General features: G+C 27.2%; 1 protein-coding gene and 1 non-coding gene across 3 annotated transcripts in view; one reads left to right on the forward strand and one right to left on the reverse strand.

Annotated features, from left to right (window-relative positions):
• Nucleotides 1-23845, reverse strand: part of LOC119607556 (serine-rich adhesin for platelets) — a 120688-nt gene that overhangs the window by 21649 nt on the left and 75194 nt on the right. The window contains exon 5 of one of the 2 annotated variants that reach the window (XM_037961518.1): nt 19580-19765. The exons of the other annotated variant lie outside the window; for it this stretch is intronic. Within the exon in view, the coding sequence (XP_037817446.1) occupies nt 19580-19765 (186 nt within the window). The remainder of the gene's footprint in view (nt 1-19579; nt 19766-23845) is intronic. 2 annotated transcript variants of the gene reach the window in all.
• On the forward strand, nt 23367-23437 carry Trnag-gcc. The gene has a single exon. It is a non-coding gene; the product is annotated as a tRNA-Gly (tRNA).

Here is a 23845-nt window from a genome sequence, read left to right on the forward strand (position 1 = left end):
CAGAAGGTGTTAAACTTAATCCAATGTTGATTTTCATTTGGGCATTCGGATTTATGTTCTTCATCCGGTGTTGTGATGTTCAAACTTAAAAGCACTTCCGCATCTTTGGTTTTATTAAACGTGTGCGATTCTTTGGAAGTCATAAAATTGTTGTTTATTAAACAATTTAATAATTCCAGAGGTTTTTGGCATTTTTTAACATTGCTATAATATAATAGAGATTTTACGGTAAATACTCTTTCTGATGTAGACAAGGCAATTCCATTTTCACTGTCATGAAAATGACATAAAAAATTTCGTTGACATCTCTGCCGAAGTTTGCGTTTCCATGCAAATGCGCAGTTTTTACGTGTTCCTGAACTGACGCTTATATCATCCAATTGATGAAAAGCTCCGTTCCTTGTATTGCAAATAACATTGTAATAATTTAATTTAGGTTGTTCATCACAACGTAACGATAGAAATTTCTTTTGAAACTTGTGATTTGTATGTGAGTTTTGGCAAAAACGTTGGTGTTTTTGATGCATACTGTGTAGAAAGTAATTAGAATCTTAAACATATTTCCATGTTTTAAGATGAATTTCGTTTATACTTTAGTAATTTTCTAGATATCGAACTTTTTAGCAGTATATCACAAGTCTACTAATTAAATATCTTGTGAACTCTGTAAGTTATGCCAATTTTTAAGACTTCCAACTACTATTGGAAGATGTTTAGATAAATTATAATTGAACTTTTTGTATCAGCCAAAGTTTTCCAAGGATTAGTGATAAAAAATTTAAAAGTATTGATTTGGCTTTGTAATTTTTAAATTTTTGTTTTGAATTCTTAATATTTTGACAGTAAACACTTTTTTATAATTTTATTTTGATGTAAATTATTAACATTTTAGATATAAACAAAAAATAGTCAATATGCGACATATCTATATACTGTAATTATAATATTAACCCTTTTTTCAATGTCTAGTTATTTTTTAACTTTAAGATATATTGACAGTTCTCATACAGAAATTGTCTTAACTGGAAGAATAACTACCAGTTAAGCTATAACTGCAGGTGGTGAAAATGGCAGTAAGAGAATTAATTATCTTCTATATCACAACGAAAATAAATTTGTGGCTGAGATAATAATTAAATCATTTGTAAATGGCTTATTTTATGCACTAGACACATATCTAATTTCGTTTTAATCAGACAACATCGATTTATTACTTTTTAAAAAATAATTAATATTTTATTACACTTCCACTTTATTTCTATCTTTTTTGCTGTTTGCACTATTAATTTTTCTAATTCATCTTCATCTTTTTGTGGTTGTTGTAGCGAATGCAATCATTTTAAATCACATTAAATTAGATGCGTCACTCGTTTATAAATTTTGCGAGAATATATAAAAAAAGAAATACCAAAGCAACAAAAACTAAAATATATTTAAATGATTTGTCATCTTCGTCATCATCTCGCGCGCGTCTTTAATTGTAACCACGACAATATCTTGTACACCACTGATTAGTTAGTGGACGTTTTAATTTTTATTATTTATTTTTTAAATTTTTTATTTCACCACATCAGTACGATCACATACACTTGATGTGGACACATACGAGGAGCAGTACATGTTTCTTGATTGTTGTTTGGGTTGTCTGTATCTATCTTACGGTGCCCAAAAAAAAACAGCGCAAACTGGGCACACTCGCAAACAACATCCACATTGAAAGAAATACATATTGAACAAATTGCAAAAGGCAACACAATAATAGCAATTCGTTATTTTGGGGTGATCGTCTGCCAAACGAAAAATAATATTTTTAAAGCTAAAATTATTTTCAAAATAACGTATTTTTTAAACGAATTTCCATCCCTCTTTAGGAACTTATATTACTATATTCTTTCATCTAATATCTGTCTAGTGATTGTTTGGGGGGCCAATTAACAGCCAAAAAAATCATATAAAACACTCCCAACTTTAACCATAATGGGGAAATTTTTGGTTGTTTTTTATGTAAAAACAAATTGTAAACATTTATGATTAATTTCTCTGTATTTTAGGGCATCAACATGTTGGTGAATTCTCTCAAGTCCATAAATTGCGCAAAACAATTTTTTGTGCGTTAATTTTTTGATTTTCTTTTGAAAAGGCACTTGTTGTTTGTAAAAAAAACATAGAATTTTTAATTTGTTCACCACCATACTAAAATGCAATGACGTCATGTTGGTCAATGTATGCTAAAAAGTTCAGACTTTTTTCTATTGTTAGTAGAAAACAAACGATCAACATTCATGAAGAAATGATGTAACCCAGCAAACAAATTGACTACAAAATAAATAAAAGATCATACAGCACATACATATACTTTTAAAAATATGTACATATGTATAATAATATAATAAAGAGAAAAAAATCAATATTGGATATCGGCACCCCTTAAATAAATTTTCAGATTAATTAACCAAAAAAAAACATTATTGTTTAATATGAAAAATTTCATGTCAGTCGTAAAGGAAAAAAAATTTTAAGATTCAGCTCAATACCGTGTCCGTATAATGCCTGTGCCGAAATAAGCTTAAATATCATTGCCGCTAAAATACGGTTACCGAAATAAGCATAAATAACATTAACTTTTCACAGTTTCGAAACGGTTGCCTTGTCTTAGAATGGGTTTTAGGAAAATCATTAATAAAAGTCATTTCAATTCACTGGGAAATTTTCTTTGTGTCGTAATTTGAATGAATTTTTTATGGAATAAATTCCATATATGTGTAACATTTTCATTCATAAATAATGCTTTTGTATGATGAGAAATGTATTTAAAACCAACCAATAAATAATTGCATTTATTCCATATATTCTACAATTATCAACACATCTTTAAAACATACATTCATATATCAATAATTTCCGAACCTTTAGATATTGCAATTCATCCCACTAGACTCCTTATAAGTAATGCAGTAATGGTATGCAGTTGTCATTGAAAAATAAGTAGTTGAGTAAGTACAAGTTATTACTAGGTTCTTGCTGGGATATTTTGTATACTTTTATCCTACGCCACCTTTTATTGGGTTTGTCCAAGAACAAAACCTATTGAAAATGATTAAAATCGGTCCATTATTTCACCTAGCCCCTATACAACTGTAAGTATTACAAACAAATTAGCATAAATATCTTTAATGTCAACGTAAATTTCTCTATCAAAATTTATAAGGATAGGGTCATTTTTCCCCTTTCCCCCATATAACCTCTCTTCCTTAAAATCGTTTTTTTTAGTCAACAAATTGTTAAAATATTTCTGAATAAAGGTAAAAACTACTTCAATAGTTTATTATTAAAAATAATCCAAATTTTTAATATACATAGGGTATCATTTGATCCGCTATTACAAACTATATATTCTCACTTGTTTATAAATAAAATATGTACATCCAATTATTCATGTAAACATTTAACTCTTAAATCTGACCTTCATAAACTATTGCTCTTTGAAACAACATTCACTGATCTTATTAAAAAAAATATAAATTCAATGTATCCATAACATCGATAGATATGCACAAATGATAACAATTCCTAACTCCTTATTCACAATTGTTCATGCCTCCCAGTTGCAAGTTAGACCTTTCGAATAAAACGATAGAAGCTTTCTAAACACATTCATTAATCGTAATTAAAGATTAGATACTTTGTAAAACAACTGTGACTACAATCATACAAAGTTGTTGATATGTATTCCTATTGTTGCTGTTGTCGTTGTTATCACAAACATCAAAACAGCAAATAAAAAATTGCTGCCATACATTAATTAAACAATTGAACAACAAAGGATCGACGACAACAACTACAGCGAAAAATATTTACTACAACGTGTATGAGTTTGGAACTGCAACAACAAACTAAAAGGCATGATGACTGCGACGACAACGAAGACGACATCAACGTCGATGAAGTCAAACTCAATGAAGAAGCAATTAGTTAAACACTGTGCATGGATGGGATCATTACGAAAACTAACAGACGACAGACAAACAACAATAAACAAGTGAACAACAAGGTTGCCACCGAGTCACCACCAATATAAAAAGAAAACATGTCATAAAGTTCAATAAATACAAATGTCTTTGAACTAAATAAAGGTCTTGACATTTGTTGTAAATAAAAAAAGAAAGATGAAATGAGATTTATTTTTCTTTTCATTCGTTTTGTAAGAAATATGATGTCTATGGAGGTTTTTGTCAAAACATGGCAATCTTCATGGCTTAGAAAAACTTTAATTGAATAAATACATAAAACAACGAGCATTTTATTAAAACACCACAGACTCATAAAAGTAATATGATACATTTAGTTTTAATTTATACTGGTAGCAAAATGTTATTATTGCAAGTTGCTGCTAAAATATGGAACGCTATTACTTTTTTGCACTCCAATTATGAAACCAAGAGGCAGAATTAAAATAAAAATACACACTTGTATAAAATATAAATGTTTCAAGTGTAAGATAAATTTTGAAATTGATATCACACAGTTTCCCATACAAGACAAAATAGTTTTTTTCTTCAAAAAAGTTTATAGTTCGTACACATATTTATCGTCTTTTATCTTTATCTAAAAACTATATAATATACATACATACATATGTATTATTTTAGATGCAGTTATTAAAAAGTAAAATATGTAATTGAAGTTACATATTTATTTATTTATTTATTTATTTATTTATTTTAAGTCATAAATTTGTAAAGAAAAAAATAAAAAAAAATAAAAAACTTGTTAGCGTCAAGATACATGTGGAAATGGTGAAAAAGAAACCCCAAGAGAATTTTAATTAATCGATTACCCGCTGTAATCATTTTACACTAACAATCTAGAATGCAAACATAACGGAAAAGCAAACTACACAAAACTGAATCAATGAATGAATGAATGCATATTTAGAGTGGCCATGATAGATTCAACATAAAAGATTTTCAAGTTCAATGCTACATATTTACACATCAGACACTAAGATGAAGGCACCCCCTCACAACAGCCATAAATGGAAACAAAATAAGCTTGGGATCTTACAAAGAGATCTTATGGGAGAGAGAAACATTTGAATGTGCAGTAATGAAAATTACGAAAAACACTTGTTTGTGCATGAGATTCAAAATCTTCGAAATATTTAACGGTTTTTATTGCAAAAAAATGTGTTTTTTGTTAAATGAAAGAAACATTGATGCTTCGCTGCACATGCATATTAGTAGTGCATCACGATTACGACGATCTACTGCTAAAGCAAAATTAACTAAAAGAAGCCACAATTGGCGCCATAAATTTGTTATTTTCCTCAAAAATAAAAGAGTTAATACGAATACTTACTACACTACATACTAATGCCTTTAAAATAGTATGTAGTATATATGTATATTGTAGATATATGTATATATTGTAGATAAATATGTATATACTTGCTACTTTGCTTTAGGCTGATTAATGTTCATTGTACCTGATGCACATGCATGCATCATGCATTTATTCATTCATACATTTAGGCACAATGATGAATTTTTCTTACTGTATGCATTGTATTCGTAACATTTATTCGACGTAGCACAACTCACTCAGTCACTCATGATTTATTTATTTCTTTGTAAAGTGGATTGTTTGTTTCAAAGTGTTTAGAAATGTATTTTTTTTGCTTCACTTTAATTTACTCTCAAAGTATTTACTTTAGCCTAAATTGTGTTGATTTAACTTTTATAAGGTAAAAAATACATAAATATGGATTAATTAAACCGTTTCAGTAAATTCATTTCAAAGTTTCGTAGTTGGCATTTTTATAACATTTTAAAGAGAAAATTATAGGTTGTAATGTTTAATGTTGTAACTATAAAACATCTGTATGATAAAACATGTAAAAATGGCTCACATTTTCGTTAATATAAACATTTCACATCTCGATTAATAATAAACATTTTTACATTTGAAAAAGTATAGAACTGAATTTTAAATAATCGATAAATTTCTGTCTACGACACAGAACATAATTTGTAACATTTATTAACACTCTTAAATTATTATAAATGTAGTTTCAAAATAGAAATGCATATTACATTTATTTTGAACTTTTATAAACTATTTAAATAGCAATAAAACGAAATGTGTACTAATTTAGCTTAATACCACATTTTTTAAAAGAAATCATCATAATATGGTTTCCAATATTCATCGATACAATGCTGAATAAAGCACGTTGGTGTTGGCAAATGCAAGTTTAACTTAACTTTTCTAATCCAGGCTTAAAATAACTGCCACTTTAGGAAACGTATAAAAACGGCCACAATAATTTGTAAAATTATAATGATGAACATAAAAATCCAGCTGGTTACGAGACAAACAGTTGCAAATACAACTTAAAAAATTTTAAACGTCAATATAGATAAGAAATCAGTTATTAACACCTTATTTAAAATTAAAAAGAAATTCGTTTAAAAACGAGTTAAATGTTTGAAATAATTGTAACTAAAAATTAATCATTCATTTATTCATAAATAACAATGAATAATAACAATAATAAGTATTCGTATAAATGATTGAAAGATTACAAATTTCAAAATCTTAAAAAAAAACACTTTTAAGTCAATTTTAATGATTAAGATTAAACATAATTGGAATATTTAATAAATGTTAAACAATCTAACACCCACGCTTTTGTATTTTTATAAACTGTTTCAATAAAACTCTATTATTGAATCAATTGATCACTTTTGTAATCATGTTATTTATGACTTTTTTCAAAGTAAAAAGTTCGTATTTATAATGAAAGTTCAGCCGATCTATTAATATCCAAAAGAGTTTATAAAGTTTTATTTTAAAACTGAAATAGCAAGTATAAGTATGGTTTTCGAATTAATTGAATTTCAATAATCATGTATTTTTTCCAGACTATGTAGCCAACTAATGAATATACATATTTCAAAGATTGTTAAACCTGAATGAACTATTTTAAATTCCACTTGAAATTTTCATGCACTTGAAAAATTGCAAAAAAAAAAAAATAAACATTAAAATTATCGATGGACAAAACCCAGACAAATTATTTTATTAGATTATTTTTTAAATTCATTTCATTTTGGTTTAGTGCAGTAGTAGTGGCAAATGATTTTATATTATATATATATATAATTATATGATTACAATCTTTAAAAATGTTCAATGGAATGTCCTCGAATAGGTTTCCCTATTAATAAAAAATAAATTTCCTAGTAAATATATACATTTCTAAATGTATTTTATTAATATTATGCACAAATGGCTATCTGTATTATTTAGAAAAGAAAATTTAGTTTTAAATGATCAGTTCAAATAGGCGATATAAGTGTTGTGGAAGTGAAATCCCATACAATTTGTGACAAATTCAATGTAAATTCGAAAATGCAGAGATTGCACAGTCTGCTAGGCTTTTGAACGTTTATATGAACCATAGATCCTTATAAATTTCTAAATAAACATATTCAATTATATAAAAATTGACATTCCAGATATAAACGCCCTTTTTGAAGAATTTAAGAACTTTAAGAAAGTGTCACTTCCCTGTAAGTGTGTATTTATAAGAATTTTTCTACATTTATTACTCGTTGCCTTGTAAAGTCATAAAGTTGGAAAAGCACTGCTGAAGTTTGTTTATTTTTTATAGAAAACGAATGTTCTCTGTTTTCCATGGCAGCCGCTCTCAATGAATGTCACTGTGTCATTGGTATCCTTTTTGGGTACTTTTTTTCTTCGTTTTTGTTTTGCACAAAACCACAAAGGATTTCGTTGTTTTTGTTTTCAGTATTATGCAACCTTATTATGCTTTTGTTTAGGTACTTTTTTTATGTAGTGCGTTATTACAAATATTAGCACCCTCTTTATGTGGAGGCAAATAATGTACTGTACCACAGATATTTAGATACATACATACATACATATGTATGTATGAGTCATCGATAGCTTTGATTGTCATATTTATAGGATATTAAGACAAAGTGTTTCAGTTTAAGGTTTAACATTAAAATAAACAAATCAATTAGCAATGATTTTAAGAAATAATTCTTATTTTTGACTAGAATTCACTAAAATCAAAAAATTTTTAAGCGTATGTTTTTGTTTTTATGTAGTAGAAAGTGTGGTGAGTTAATTAAGAACTTTTGGTATGATGATGGATGGCAACCGGTAAAATCGTTACAGTTGTTGAATTTCTTCGCACTCTTTATCCGTCATGCGCAAATTGTTATGAATACTCTCTTTCTAATTTATGAAATAACTAAATTTAGTTATATATAAATTTAGTTAAATATATAGATTTATACATACATACAAATGTATGTGTATGAATGTATTAATATAAAAAAACGCAATGTTTTTATCATAAATTTTACTATAATTTGTATTTTCACCGTATACTATGTATAAATTAATAGCAGTGTGTGATAATTGATTTTGTAAAAGAAGAATTACGAAAATCATATACTTAAATATTTGAAATACTATGAAATCTGAATCCAATGAAAACTCTTTCAATATAAAACAGTTTAAAACTTTAGTACATTGAAAAATATGCTTAATTTGTGTATCTTTTTTAACTAAACATCTATCTACAGGATGAGAAAATCAATGAGCAAGAAAGCCACGTCACTTTTCGTTCCCCCATTCCTCAATTCATTTAACTGTTGAGTTTTTGGTCAAAATGTTATTGCACAATAATTAAATTTATAAAATTTGTAAAAAAGAAAGTAATTAAATTTAGCACTAAATCTACAAGAAATAATGAATGATATTCATATTTTTTTAATATGATTTATAAAAATTATGATAATCATCTTAAAAACCAACAAAAATATTATATTCTCAATAAAGACTTTAAACAATCACATCATAAAGATAAAAACTAACAAAGTTTTGAACATAAAACCCAAACAAGACAAAAAATAAGGTTAATAGTTAATATCAAACTCTGAAAAGAAATTTAATTAAAAAAGAATACAAACTTTGTACAATTATAACAATAGAAGATTTTGAACAAAAAATTAAGATTCTTTTCAAAACATAAAATAATAGGATAAAATATAAAATAAAAACTCATAGATAATTACACTGATAAAAATCTATTATTAGAAAATATTTTCTAAATTCACACAACGAAATTCTGGAATATTTTAATTTTTGGAAAAATGTTTATACTGAAATGTTAGATAGCTAAATAAATGTTTACTCAGGGCTTTGTCTCGAAGTACTTATTATGGGACTAAAAGTCACTAGTGCTCAAAGCGATATATTATAGGTCAATGGTCATACATTTTTTGTCTATGTATATCTCGCTTGTTATGCTTTATGTTATTAATTACAACTTTTACAGAAAATTTCATATTCCCACCAAATTTTATTAAAATCAGATATCACAAAAAGTGATTCAGAACGACTGGTATAATTTAAGTAGGACAAATGTTTTGAGTGTTACAAACATCAGCACAAACGAACAGTACCCTCTCTGCTATAGTGTTGTAGGGTATAAAATCTGGCTATTTGAAATAGGAATTATATTATGGAAAAAATTGGTCCAATCCTTGTAAAATTAATTGGCAGGAAAATTAGCAGTGTTATATGACACAGTTGTGCCGAATTTTGGAAAGATAGTAGTATATTTGACGTAGTTATGAGCTAAAAGCTAAAAATCTGGCTTTTTGAAATAGGATTTAGATGGGGACTGGGGCAAAAATTGGGCCAAAGTCCTTTATTACATACATATAGGGAATTTCGTGTCAAGTGACCCAACTTTAAAAATCGATGTCTTCCGATTTGGATGAAAAAAAAAATATAAAGAAAAAATTTTTTAAATTTTCAAAAATTAAAAAAATGTTTTGGAAAGAATGAAGAAATTGCTAACTGAACTCCTTCTGCAACTTTTACTAGGACCAATAGGGGAAAAGTTATACTCATTTGAATAAAATCCTGAATGACCAAAATTTGACCCGCTCTAATTCCGGCAGTTCTTAACCGATAGAGCTGAAAATTTGTGTGATGACCTACTATCCAATAGTACTAACATTAGTGCAAATTTCGTCAAAATCGATTTTTTGAGTTGGGTTACTTGACATAAAATTCCCCATATGTAAATCACTTTTTACACGATATAGCATATTTTACACCAATTCTTCATTATTTCATGTTGAAACATTGTCCCAACCGCCACTTCAGGATTGTGCACAAATTTTCAATCGGATTGAGGTCGGAGCTTTTAGATGACTTTAGATGTAGCCTTTTCATTAAAAATGACTTCTACCACATGATTGCGCCTACCAAATCGGCATAATTGGCATTTCGTAGATTTTTTGTATTGTTCCAAAGCGACAAAAATATATTAAAATTGGTTTATTACGAAGGCAGATGTTACAAAGATTTAAATGCAACTAAGTACCTAGGTTATCAAAATTTTTTAATTTCAAAAATAAATCTCCGATTTAAATAAATGAAACAAAAGATAGAAAGAAACACCAAAATTGTAATAAAAATGTACATACATAAATATGTATAAAAAAAACTTAATATTTTTAGTCAACATAATATGTGTATCACCGAATGTACCGAATTTTCTGTTCGTCAGAGCTGATGTATAAAAAAAAACATAATATTTACCAAAATAATTTCATTTAGTTCATAATTAAATTTCAGATCAAGCCTAAAATTTTTTTAAACAGAAAATGATTTACAAAAAAATTGTTAATAAATAAAGAACCTTCGCAATATATCTTGTAATCAAAAGAAATTTAGAATCTTCAAAACATTTAGAATTTTATCAAAATTTTAAAAAGTGTCGGTTTTTTATGAAAACAATCATTACAGAGCTTGTTATTTTTAAAATCATACATATTATATTTATCAAGTGAAATTTTGGCATGAAAATTTCAGAAGGCTTGAGATTTATTAGAAGAAAAACTTTTTTGGACTTTTTTAAGTCCTCCGAGAAGTGCTGTATCTTTATGAAAAATTCCTCTTGCAAAATACAAAAATAAAACAAGAACAAAACAAAATTCTTTTAGTTCATATTGTTACGAAAATTCCTCAACTCACCCCTAAATATTGTGAACAAAACAGAACAAATGAATTTAGTATTATGTATAAAATATTCGGTTTTTACACAGGCACATAATCGGTCGGTCACATTCTCTGATAATTTAATGTAAATGGGTCATTTGAATTGTTAACAAAACACAAAGAACTCAACGTTTTCACATGTACATACTACATACAATGAAACCATTTAAGGAGATGGCCAACAAGAGAAGACACAAAAAAATAATTAATTATTTATAATTGTTTAAATAGAAAACATTTTAGCTAAAATTTTTAATTATGTTTTTTTAAAGGCAAAAGAAAAAACAGATTTTCACTTTTTTGACAATATTTTTCACAATAATTTATCATCTAGTGAGAACGTTTAGCTATAGAAGATGAAATATAACAAGATTTCTTTTATAATTGGAAAATATTAAACATCTTGTAAATTGATTTTTCTATACAAAAAAATTCAAAACACAATCACAATAATACTTATCACAATATTCTTATAAAAATGGTCCTCTTAGTCACGTGACTCACCTCCTTTTTGTTTGCGTGGCATACGAAAAGAATTCCATAAAAATGAAGATTTCTTGCGTAGACCTGGAGCTTTTAGCAGATCCATTTCGTTGGTACTAGGGCACGTATGAGCGACTGCTGCGGAAGTTGTTGTCGTTGTTGACGGTAAAGTACCAGTTGTGGATACTGAAGCTGCATCAAGTGCAGCACTCGCCGTCGTTTTGGCATTCGTTTGTACCGTTGACAAAGATACAGATGATGAAGATGAATGAAGTTTGTGTATTGCACTTGTACTCGTTGCATTTCTATTATTTCTACCACTTTTGCCACCACTAACACTATTACAATTTTCACCACCAATCCCACTGCCACTTCCACTTAATATTATTCCTTTTTGTCGTGGTGTTTTCATTGATGTCAAAGTCATATTTCGGGAAAATTTCACATCACTTGTGGAAAAATCATTTAAATGAAATTTTGGCAATTTAGAATTTTTGTGATTTTTTAACATTTCCAGTGTTGCACTTGCTTGATTAAACGTTAATGGATTTTCAACATCTGTTGAGGAGGACGACGAAAACGTTGATGACGAGGACGACGTGTTAAGGTTCTGTGCTGAACCATAGAATAATGAAACAAAATCATTTAGACCCATGTTACTAAAGCGTAAAACAAAACATACACACAAAAAATATAAAAAAAATTCCTTCAAATTTCGTAGTAGAAGGAGTATAGAGAGAACGAACGATTAAAAAGAGAACAAGTTTCACCACAGGGGTTGAAAATTTCTTTCTTTATTTTCCTTTTATTTCCTTTGGTAAAATGTTTGACAAGTGTATTTAAGAGCTTGCAACCAAAACACTCTTTTTCAATGTTTAAGAGAAAAGGAGTCCTTTAAACGTTTTCACGCAGTCTTAATGTAAACTCTTTATTTTTTTGTATCATATTAACCATATTTTTTCGTTATTGTTTTTAAGCCGGAATATCCAATGACTTCCAAACTGTATTGCGTCTAATTGAATTGTACACTTCATTTTTGCCACACACACTTTCCTTCATTTTGTTGTATTTTTCTTTAAAGTTTGTTAAATTATTTTGTAATTATTTATTTTCGACATTATTTTTAATGTTTCGGTTGCAATTTCGAAATTTTTAGTTAGTTTTTGGTTCGTTCGTTTCAAGTTCATTAAAATAACATTTTCGCGTTTTAGCCGTCTTTTATGTCTAAATGAATGTGCGGTCTACAATGGACTAGTTAAGTTTAGTTTTGTTAAGCTTCTTCACAACCCCAACAACATAAAGCAACACGAATGAAAGAAATATAAAAATTGTAAATAAATCTTGTTTACCGCTATTTTAGACTTACGCTACGATACACCAGAGTCTAAGTATCGACGAAGAAACCGTGTAAAGTAAAAGCTACAAAATATAATAAGACAATACAAAAATTGCAGAGGTTCCCTAACGTGTGTTTACGATCCACCGAAACATCGTTACAAAACTGTTAACATTTATTAAAAATTTTTAGATAAAAGGATCTTTAAATTAATTTTGTTATTTGGTTTATTATTATTTTTTTTATTAAGTTTCAAGTCCTGAAAAAACTGATATAGAAAACTAAAAGAACTCGCCTGGATCAATTGAAATCTATACAATCGTAATTCAACAAGAAACCGTTTGGGAACCACATTACACATAATAAACGTCAAACCAAAGCAGCAGGCAGTCTGTCTGTCACTCAGTCAGTTAGTTGCCGATCGAAAAATCTTACTATTACTATTTATTAACATTGTTTTTGTTTTCATTTCATTCGTTATGAAGTCTTATTTTTTGCTCAAAATGTCTATTTGTTAATACACACTCGTAATAGCAGCCCCTTTTTGCTAAACAATAAATATGCAAAAAATAAATATTTAAAAACCGCAAAATATAAAGGTAAAAACAAATGCAAAAAACTTAGCTAAACAAACTCAAAAAACGAGGTAAGAAAAACTATAAAACTTCCACAAAAATAATAGTCGTACTAATAAAGCCAAAAAATAAAAAACAAATATGGAATACCTACATACATATCGTCACCTGGAACGCAAACGGCCCTAGCTAACCAAAAATTCAAAATCGATTTTATTGGTGATTCTAATGTATTGCATCAAAACAAATATCCACACCTAAAATTGGACTCCTCCGACAATAATTATCGATTTTATTGACAGAAAACAAAAGGTCCTATCTACAAAAACATTTAAATATTAAAGGTAAAAAGTCCAATTTATCCATTTTTTATACGCCATTGCCAACTATCATAACAAATGATAGGTTTCACTATTATACAATTTTTTATTTACTACAAATAAATCGCGTTGATAGAAACAAACTTTTCAATTAGAATAGTTTTTTGCTTCTCCTGTAAAATTTTAAAAATGTTAGATAGGGCCGTTTGCGTTTTAGGTGACGATATGTACATATGTCTATTTCATTTTACCTTTTTTAAACTACAAAATTATTATTACACGTACATACTTGTCTTATTTGTTTTAATGTAATAAACTCTTTACAATGTAAAGTGTAATGCGCGTAAATGTGGCAAAAATAACATTTTGTACCAGCAAATTTGGAGGAATTTATTTATTCAAGATTTATTATTTTTTGCGATAATTAAAATAATTTTTTTATTTTCTATATGCAAAAGCATGAATAAATTTTATAAATATATTTCTGTCAACCGGAAATAACAATCACTTGCAGCGAAATAGCCAAAAACTAACATGTTGTCACTTTGTGTTTTCATAACTTGACAATAAATAAAATAAAATCAGAGATTTAGTGTTAGATGAAACCTTAGAGATTATTATGTACAAGTACAGGTTGCTTGATGTATTGATAATTAGAAAGGGAGAACGAAAGCAACGTACAGTGAAGCCTCTATAAATAAAACTTCATGCTAAGACCTTAGGTTTTATTGTCAATTGAATGCAAATTAATAGTTTCCATCTTTGTTTCTCATTTGTTCTCAAATTTATGAGTTAAATAATTTATGGTAATTTAATATTTTATATACAAATTCAATTGTTGTTAATTACTACAATATATTGAACATATTTTTTTTCCCCAACCCGTTACTTCTGACCGCAATCTACAATTCAAACCAGCTGTTTTAAATTAATAAATCTAAAAAAATAGTAAACAAAAAAATAGCAACTACTACAAATTAACATAATAAATATGAAATTAAAATATAAAATTACATTTGGACTCATCGTAATAGACAAGGTTTAAGTATCGAATTTAAAATATGCACAATGTACAATCAATATTTTTTAAACCTAAACTTATTTAAGATTTAATAATTGTAATATTACAAAACTATTGAATTTTATGTAAAATTAAGAATGATTTGAAACAAAACTCTTTGCTAAATGGAAATTATCAGAAAACTTTGAGGTAAAAGGAAAATACCTAATTATTAAAACCGATTGCAATGTATTTAAAAGAATTACAAAGAATCGAGATAGTAAATATTAAATGTTTTTTTTTTTGTGTAAGGAAAATAAATAATTTTAATTTAATGAATAAAGAATTAAATTATTCTTAGTTAACATTTTTATTTTAATAAAAAAATCATAAAATCAAGTATTTATTTTAAATGTGAAAGGAAAAAGCCCTTTCGTTTACACATTTTATATTGCTATTAATAAATCACATTAAAAATTTTAATGAAATAATGAAAATATTTGAATACATTAAATTCATACACAAATAAATGAAAAATAATTCAAGTGTAAAATTTGTAATTGTACGTAGTATTAAGTAAATAAATATGAACAGACAGACATCCCATTCATAATACAAATTGAATGAGTACAAAAATGTATAATATAAAATATCTTCAGGATATACTATGTATATACATAAATGTAAATGTCTAGCACAATTAACGATATTTTTTAATAATCTTATAAAAAAATAGTTAGTATTATTTGTAAGTTTTTTTTAATGAAATTGTACAAATTTGTAAGGAAAACATACATTCAGGAAGCCCATACTAATGTTGACTTTTAGTTCCTCAAATGTTAATAATATTTATGTACATACATACATATGTATGTATGTATATTGGTATGAACTTGTAAACGTACATATGAACAATATATGTAAGTAAGTACTCCTCTCATTTGGTATGAAAAGTACAAAATTTGTTGTGTAAGTTTACTGTTTTTGGCTGACATTTTGTTGACATTTTCATGTTTGTGTCGGTTTTACTTAGAGATGTGGATGATGGTGTTGAGGAAGATGATGAGTTTATGAATTTGTTCCCACCTTTATTTTATTTTAATAATTATGTGTGAAATTATTACGAAATGATTAAAAAGCTTAAAATGCTACTTGCTTAATTTTGTTGCCTCTTTTATTTTCGTTTGTTGCATTTATCATGCAAAGGCACCAAAAAAAAAACAATTATTTTTAAACATTTAATTTCCACCACAATTTATGGCATAAATTTAATTAATCAAAACAAACAAAAAAACATAGTAGTTTTAAGTGCATAATAAACCATATAAAAAGCAAAAACAACATTTTAAAAGGTTTTGTTTAAAATTATTTAATTTAAATTCAAATCGGAAACAAAAAGATAAAAATTTTAGTAGTATTTTTTATTATAACCCAGTTTTATATAGTTGTAGTTCAAATAAATATGACTCGGACAGTTAAATAAAGATTTGCATTAAGATTTGCTCAACTTTTTGCACAATATTTGAATTAATGAATAGATTTAAATATTTTTAAAAGTGTTTGTTAGTAATTCATAATACATAAAAGCGTACTACTTAAAATGTTTTTTAAAATGTCATATTTTCACACGCTTAAAAAAGTGAATTGTCATTTAAAATAAATTTACTTTTATTTAATTTTTCTTACTTCGATACACATTAATATTTATTTAAAAAAAGTCTCACAAAAAACTGCCCGTTTTTTATTTATTTGTTTAAATTTTATTTTTTGCGGCCACGCATCATAGAGAAGCATCGAATAGTGTAAATTTAAACAATAAAATAAAAAAGTAAAAGTTTATTTGAAAAGGTGCGTGTCGGTTTCGGGGGAATACTACTTATTTTAATAGTTTTTTGTGTTTCTGCGTTAGTAAAAGCCGTAAGTCATTAACTTGAAAAAAACTCGTAAAATAAATTCACAAAGAAACCCTTAATTATCATAAGAAATAGTAAAAATTTAGCTACATAATTGATAACCATAAAAGCTGGCAAAATTTTCTGATCAGTATTATTTATAATTTAAAAAATTGTTAACTTAGGCCTATAGCCTAGTGTGAGCACTTTTGGATTTCGCAAACCAAAATCAAAATTCAGGAAAGTTTTTTTTTTAGCTAGAATCTATACACAACTTTTTTTTAAATACTTTCAAAGCTGTAGTAAAAACTTTCGAATTTCATTAAATTTAAATTTAAAGCTCTAAAAACATCTTTCTCAATTAAGATAAAACAATGTAGTTTTATGCACTTGTTAATTAAATTTGCCAAAAGTTATTAAGTTGAACTGAAAAGCTTTATAACACATGAACTACATATTTCAATTTTTATTAACGTTTTTAATACTACAGTTGACCAACTTTGAAAGCCTTAAATCTAAATAGTTGCTTAAATTTATTATGCTCGCTTTTAAACACCATAAAGTTTTGCTTTTAATACTCATTTAATTTAATTTAATTTTCACTACAAAATTCTTGGCGTGAAACAATTTTTTCAAATGACATGACGTTTTTAGAGATTTTTTCATATATTTTTGGGGTAAATAGAAGAACAACCAACATAATAATTTCTAACCAAGTAGATTTTATTAAAACATTTGCGAACAAATGTAAATGTGTGAGATTGCGGTAAGTGTAAATGTTGTAGTGTTTGTAAATGGATATTCTGCAAGTGTAAACGTATCAAGTCGAATGAATGCTTTAACGCGTTGTTAATGGTGCAAACATTTAACAAGTACGAGTGCGATTTCGAGTATGAGTATGAGTAGTATTTGACATTTTATGTTCTAAACATGACATTTCAGCCGGTCGGGTTTGTTTGTTTGCAGTTACAACAGTTTATTTTATTTGCATTTGTTGTGTTGCGTTTTTGTTTTAAAAACCAACGTAAATAATTAGCTTCAATGACATTTTCTAGGAGAACAATAACGCGAGTTGTGTAAATTAAAGTTATTTGATTTAAAAAACTTTGAAGTACAGTGCAGTAAACTTACAAATGTTTAGCCTAAATTGAGATTTTAATGTGTTAGAACTGAAGTTTTTACAGCCATTTTTCTTTTTTATCCCCACTGTTGTAATTTTTAAGTACATATTCATATTTCTATAATTTAAATAATAATTTCACAAAAAATTTTCATAAAAAGTTTCAACTAGTTTTACCAGAATCACAACATTTTGTCGCCCTATTAAAGTTATATTAAAACTTTTTCTTTTTTTTATACTTTTTTAAGGTAACATGTGGGGAATACCACAAACTTTAAACTTTTTTACCGGCTTTTCAAATATTTCGTTACTTTAACGCCTGTTTTTTGTGAAAAATTTTTTGTTTTATTTTAGATCCTAAAATTTATTTGATTTTCTTTTATGGATTGCTAGCTTTTATTGTGTGAATACAAGAAATTTTACATTTGTCACGTTATTTTTTTTAAGTGAACTTTTATTTCATTTCGTTTCATTACAAATTAAGTTGACAAGTGTTTTAACACATGTCTTTTCATTGACACGCACAAAAATCTTTTAAATGATGGATAGTTAGACGGTTGAATGGATAAGTGGTTAAATGAATGAATGTGTTGTGTCGGATTCGAGTTAATTTTCATTTAATTTCGAATGAATGTGAAAACAAATTATTTTATAGTCTTTTAAACTATTTCTTATCACGTTATTTGATTTGGCATTAATTGTGAACAATAAAATATTTTATTTACTCTGGTCAAGCACAAACTATTTAGATTAAAAAATATATTAATATTTTGCAGATTTTTATAACATATTAAAAATATTTACTTACATACATACTGAAAAGCCTAAATCGATATCTATCAATAATTTGCAAAATAGTTATAGGTGGTATATTGAATGTTTTACAAAAATCCAATTAATCCAATTATAAAATAAAATTCATTAGGAAGACTTTGTAAAATTCAAAAATAATTTCATACTTTATAGTGTAAAATAAAATTTATATTCTCAAAACTTTTAAAACTGTTTTGTATCCCATTTATTCGAAGCACATAGACCGAAAACAGCCATAAACAATCATCATTCAAAACACACAATTCATTAAATTATCAAATCAATTTAACTCCGACTATTTTAAATGTGTGTCGGTCGGCGAACACAAATTGATTTGATGTGTTAATTTGTGATAATAAAAATATGATTTTTAAATAAAAACATACATAAATAAAAATTAAATTATAAATTTACATTAGAACACAATAGACGTATGTAATTCCATACAAACGAAAAACATAAAGAAAAGTGAAAAGAGAAATAATAAAATACCGCAACCAAAGTGTGAAATTTTCTTTTATTAAAAATTGGTTCAATTTCTTATTTTTTTCTATTTAAAAAAACTAATCCTTAAAAATACACAAAAAACTAATACAAAAACAAATTACGAAATTTTAAATTGAAGAGGGAAGACCGGATACAAAAACCATGAAAGCTTTTGATTTATTATATTTTGCAAATTAAACAAAATTAAGTTAAAAAAATAAAATTTAGTTAAGCTTTCACTTGGAAACATAAAATATCCAATAAATGTACGAGATAGATAGACGGATGAATGAAATAAAGTGGCTGCCAGTATGGCTGGGAAGTATTTATATGTAGCTGGGTGTTGCTATACAATTATACAATTCTCTTTAATCTTTTCAGATATGCAGTGTGTTATATAAAATCTAAGGTCATTATAAATATTTATTAGTTGACAACTTACCTTTAAGTGGAGTTTTACCCGATGTCGATTTAACATCTAAACGTTTGGTATGAAGATTAAACTTTTTTGGTGGTGGTGAACCTTTAATGCTGGTTGTGCTACCTCCAGTTGGTGTGCTAGCTGTGGTAGATGTTGTTGAAGGCGATGTTGAAGAAGTACTTTGAACATTAGAAGTAAAACGTTTTTCTACAAATAAAAAAAAAATGAGACAAGCTATTTTAATAAAGTTGCCAAAAGTAAAGCATATTTTAGGGAGTGTTATGAAAATTACAATATAAGAAAAAATGTATATACACATTTCAGTTTGTATAGAAACATGTTATTAATTTAATGTATATACATATACATTTCAATAAACAAAATCAATCGTTTGATGGCGTTTCGCATGTTTTGTGATACAGTATGTTGGTGTGTTTAAAAATGCTCTTCTTATTTATGTATATCTTTTGTTATTACTTACGTCTATAACTTCTAAATGCCGCTGATAAATAAGCTAAACATGACATAACAAAATTCTTATTAAAAATTCACACTTTTAGAATAAAATATATTGAAAATGTCTTAAAATTTTTATTAATTATCTGAATATCCTGATATTACACTAAAATTTTGCTTCGAAAATTTGCCAATAATACGGAAATCCGAACAAAGCTTTAAATATGTTGTTTATTTTTCTTTTTGATTTTTTTCTAACAACACATATGTATGTATTTGTTTGACAAATAATTTATTAGGAATTTATAGAATTTAGACAAAAGGTTTACAAAGTTCAATAACAAAACAAGTAAGAAATTATAGTCGGTCGAGGCCGACAGAAAATGTGATTTGTTTTCATAATAAAGCATTTAAGTTGATTTGTACCTTGCCTCTGATATATTTAACCAATTTGTTGTTGAAAAACTAATTTTCTAAAAGAGGCTTTATTTGGGGGCTGGGGGAAATATGAGTCGACCATCAAAAAAATTTTTTGATGAATTTCATTGTGGTACATATTAGTATTTTTGAGCAAATTGAGGACATCTAAGCTATTTTTTTAAGGGAACTTTATATGGGGGCTGGGGTCAAAAGAGGACCGATTATTACAAAATTCATCAGGATATAAAAGGCTAGTATAAAACTTAGTTTTGCTTCTTTTTGTCGAGATACGAGTATATTAAACATAATTATGTCTAGGTGAATTAATGGACCGATGTTAACCGTTTTCAATAGACTTCGTCCCTGATATTTCAATATTTATAATACAATCATCTTTTTTTTCAAATTCCAGTATAATTGCCGCTGAAAATTAAACTTTTTATTTTACCTTATCAAAACCTACGCATATTAGCCATCTTAATGAGTTGAAGATGATGTTATGATATGCAATAGAAAAAAACCAATCCACATTTTCAAAACCAACTGACTACATTGAATTTATTGCCCCACAAATTGTAAACACAAATTAACATCATAATAATATTCATCATCATGACCATCATCAGCAACCTATTCAACTTTTCATTTAACACCTAAATGTCAAAGACCTGCCAACCACAGCTAACCATATGAGTATCCAACACTATCATCATCATCATCCGCAACCACATCCATTGTCATTATCATCATGAGTGACCATCTTCAGTATCATGCATCATGGTCGTCATAGTGGTTGGTCATCTTGAATGGAATGGTATGTGGAGTTGTTGTTGGGATTTTACTATGAAAGTGTCATTAAAAATGTCTTTACCCACTACTTAATAATAAAAAGTGGTGCTGCTGCTGTTAATGTTGCTAAAATGAAATTGATGCGTTTACGTTAAAAAATCTCTTCCGTCTTGAACGAAACAAAACCAGTTTAAATGTACACGATGATGTTTATTTTATTCATTTTGACCAAATTTAGAAGACCAGGTTAACGTTAGTGCATCAAATAGCGCATTGCTCTTTTTATGTTTTGTTTTGGTCTTAGTAAAGCAGCTGCTTTTTTCATTTTGTTTAACGTCTGTGCACTTGGGTAGAGATATCATATCACAAAACTGCTCTACACAGTACACTATCAACATAGAAACACCTGTTATCCTGTAAAGAAATATGCATGAATGTATCAAGAATGGAAAAGAGTCGAATGCATTCTGGTTGGTGGTGTGGTAAGTCAGAAAAACATGTTGTTACTTTAACAAGATCTAAAAAGCAAAATAATTAACGTAATATGAAAATAAATTACTGATCATTTATAAAATTTAGAGAGATATTTAACTGAAATTAATTCGCTCTTTAATATACTCTTCATAAAGAGTAATATTGCTGTTCAATTTGAACGGTAACATGTTGGTGTGTACAAAATATTATTATTGAGAGATGCCAACTGTTTATCTGGTAAATTTTCAAAATTAGAAAATAGAAATCAATTTCTAAAAGAAAAATACAAACAAATTTTGATTTCTAATAAGCAACACAGAATTTAGTCAGATATCAAAAATAATAAAGAAGCTTTAGTTATGGTAAGAATTTCTGAACATTCTAATAAAATTTCACAAATAGTTATGTTTAAGAATAAGATCTCTCTTAGCAAGTGGTTTAAATGTAAATAATTTAAACATCTCTTTATATAAGCAACATAAATTTGTGAAGAGCATGAAAATATTCTCAAAAAATATATTTTGAAATGTTCAGTCTCTTAAATATTATCATGTTTGTTTATTTTCTCTACAATATACAAAATAACAAAACAGGTTTTTTGTGTACCTTTCTTGACAACACACTTCTCGTACTCATTCGCCGACGAGACTAGCATTAATTTGTATGCAGATGTTTGTAAATTTATTTTGAGAAATTTTATATGTTTCTGAAATTATTTTAACGATACAATGCAAAACTTTGAATAAATGAAATTCTTGATCTTGTCTTAGTGCTTTTCTTCATTGTTTGCTGTTGATTGTGATGATGGTGATTTTTTATTGTGTTATACCAATAAAATATTAAAAAAACTTAACAGTTAAACGGATGAGGTGAAGAGAAAACGTGCAGCCAATTAAAAGATATCAACAGCTAAATTAGATCATATTCATACGATAGTGACAACACTCTATGGGAATTTTGTTTGTTGAAAATATTCATTCCAGTATCTTAATTTAATAACCCATTGTATACAAGATAATTATTTTCAATCTATGAATATCTGTGTAATACGTGGTGTAAACAACACAAAATGTTAACACTTGAACGAACGCCTCTTTCTTAAGCCGCAAAATCAATAAGATTTTGTAAATTATTTGCGTACGAGCATAAATAAACACATTACGTAGTAATTGTTTGTAGATTGTTAAATTAGCGCTCTAAAGCTTTTTAAATAGTTTCTTTGCAAGTGGGCTTCAAAGCAATCAACAATTATTATATTGATTACCGACACTGCCACTTTGTATCGCACGAATCGTACGAATGAAAGAAATACATACTATAGTATTATTGTATCTGGCAAATATTGGTAGCAAAACATTGAACATGAACAATGTGTATGAGTGAGTGGGCTGGTTAACTTTGCTGCTGCCAGAAGATAAATTAACATTGAACTATTTTAAAACTTGAAAAGATTTTCCCATGGTGAATGAATTATGGTAAATCTTAATCCAAATGTGTGGCTGTTGCAACACCTGTCAATCTATATAATGTCTGTTTAATTCATATTGAATAATACATGTATATTATCAATTATTTTAAAGTTTTTTTTTCAGACATACTTATGTACATACATATGAAAACAAATGTATCCACTATGAAACATTATAATATTTCGAAACATTTCCATCAAGCATCGGTGGTTCAGTGGTAGAATGCTCGCCTGCCACGCGGGCGGCCCGGGTTCGATTCCCGGCCGATGCATATAAATTTTTTTTATTTTATTACAAAATCAAAAATATTATTTACGTTATTTAAAAAATACTATAGTATCAAATATAATTATTATATATTGTATCTATCTAATCATATATTAACTGCTTATTAATAACTTAAAAATTATGACAAATTTGTTATTGGTACAATCTATATTAAGATTTGAAAATATTAGTGCAATGGAAAAATGTGAGAAATTCAATTATCTATAAAAATTATAATTACAGATATTCGCAAAAAAAAAAACAAATTTTTGTAACCTTCGACCTGCAATATCGATATTTTGGTGACTTTGACTAATTATAGTATGGAAAAGCTATGTGCCAATTTTCATTTATCTATATAAAATTCCCCAGATTGGTAATTTTTTGACTAATTTACGAGACATTTTTTAAA

The sequence above is a fragment of the Lucilia sericata genome, unplaced genomic scaffold, assembly GCF_015586225.1.
Source record: "Lucilia sericata isolate MDLA Ls3-8-SP2 unplaced genomic scaffold, ASM1558622v1 Contig000019F_arrow, whole genome shotgun sequence".
In the NCBI taxonomy this organism is placed as follows: domain Eukaryota; kingdom Metazoa; phylum Arthropoda; class Insecta; order Diptera; family Calliphoridae; genus Lucilia; species Lucilia sericata.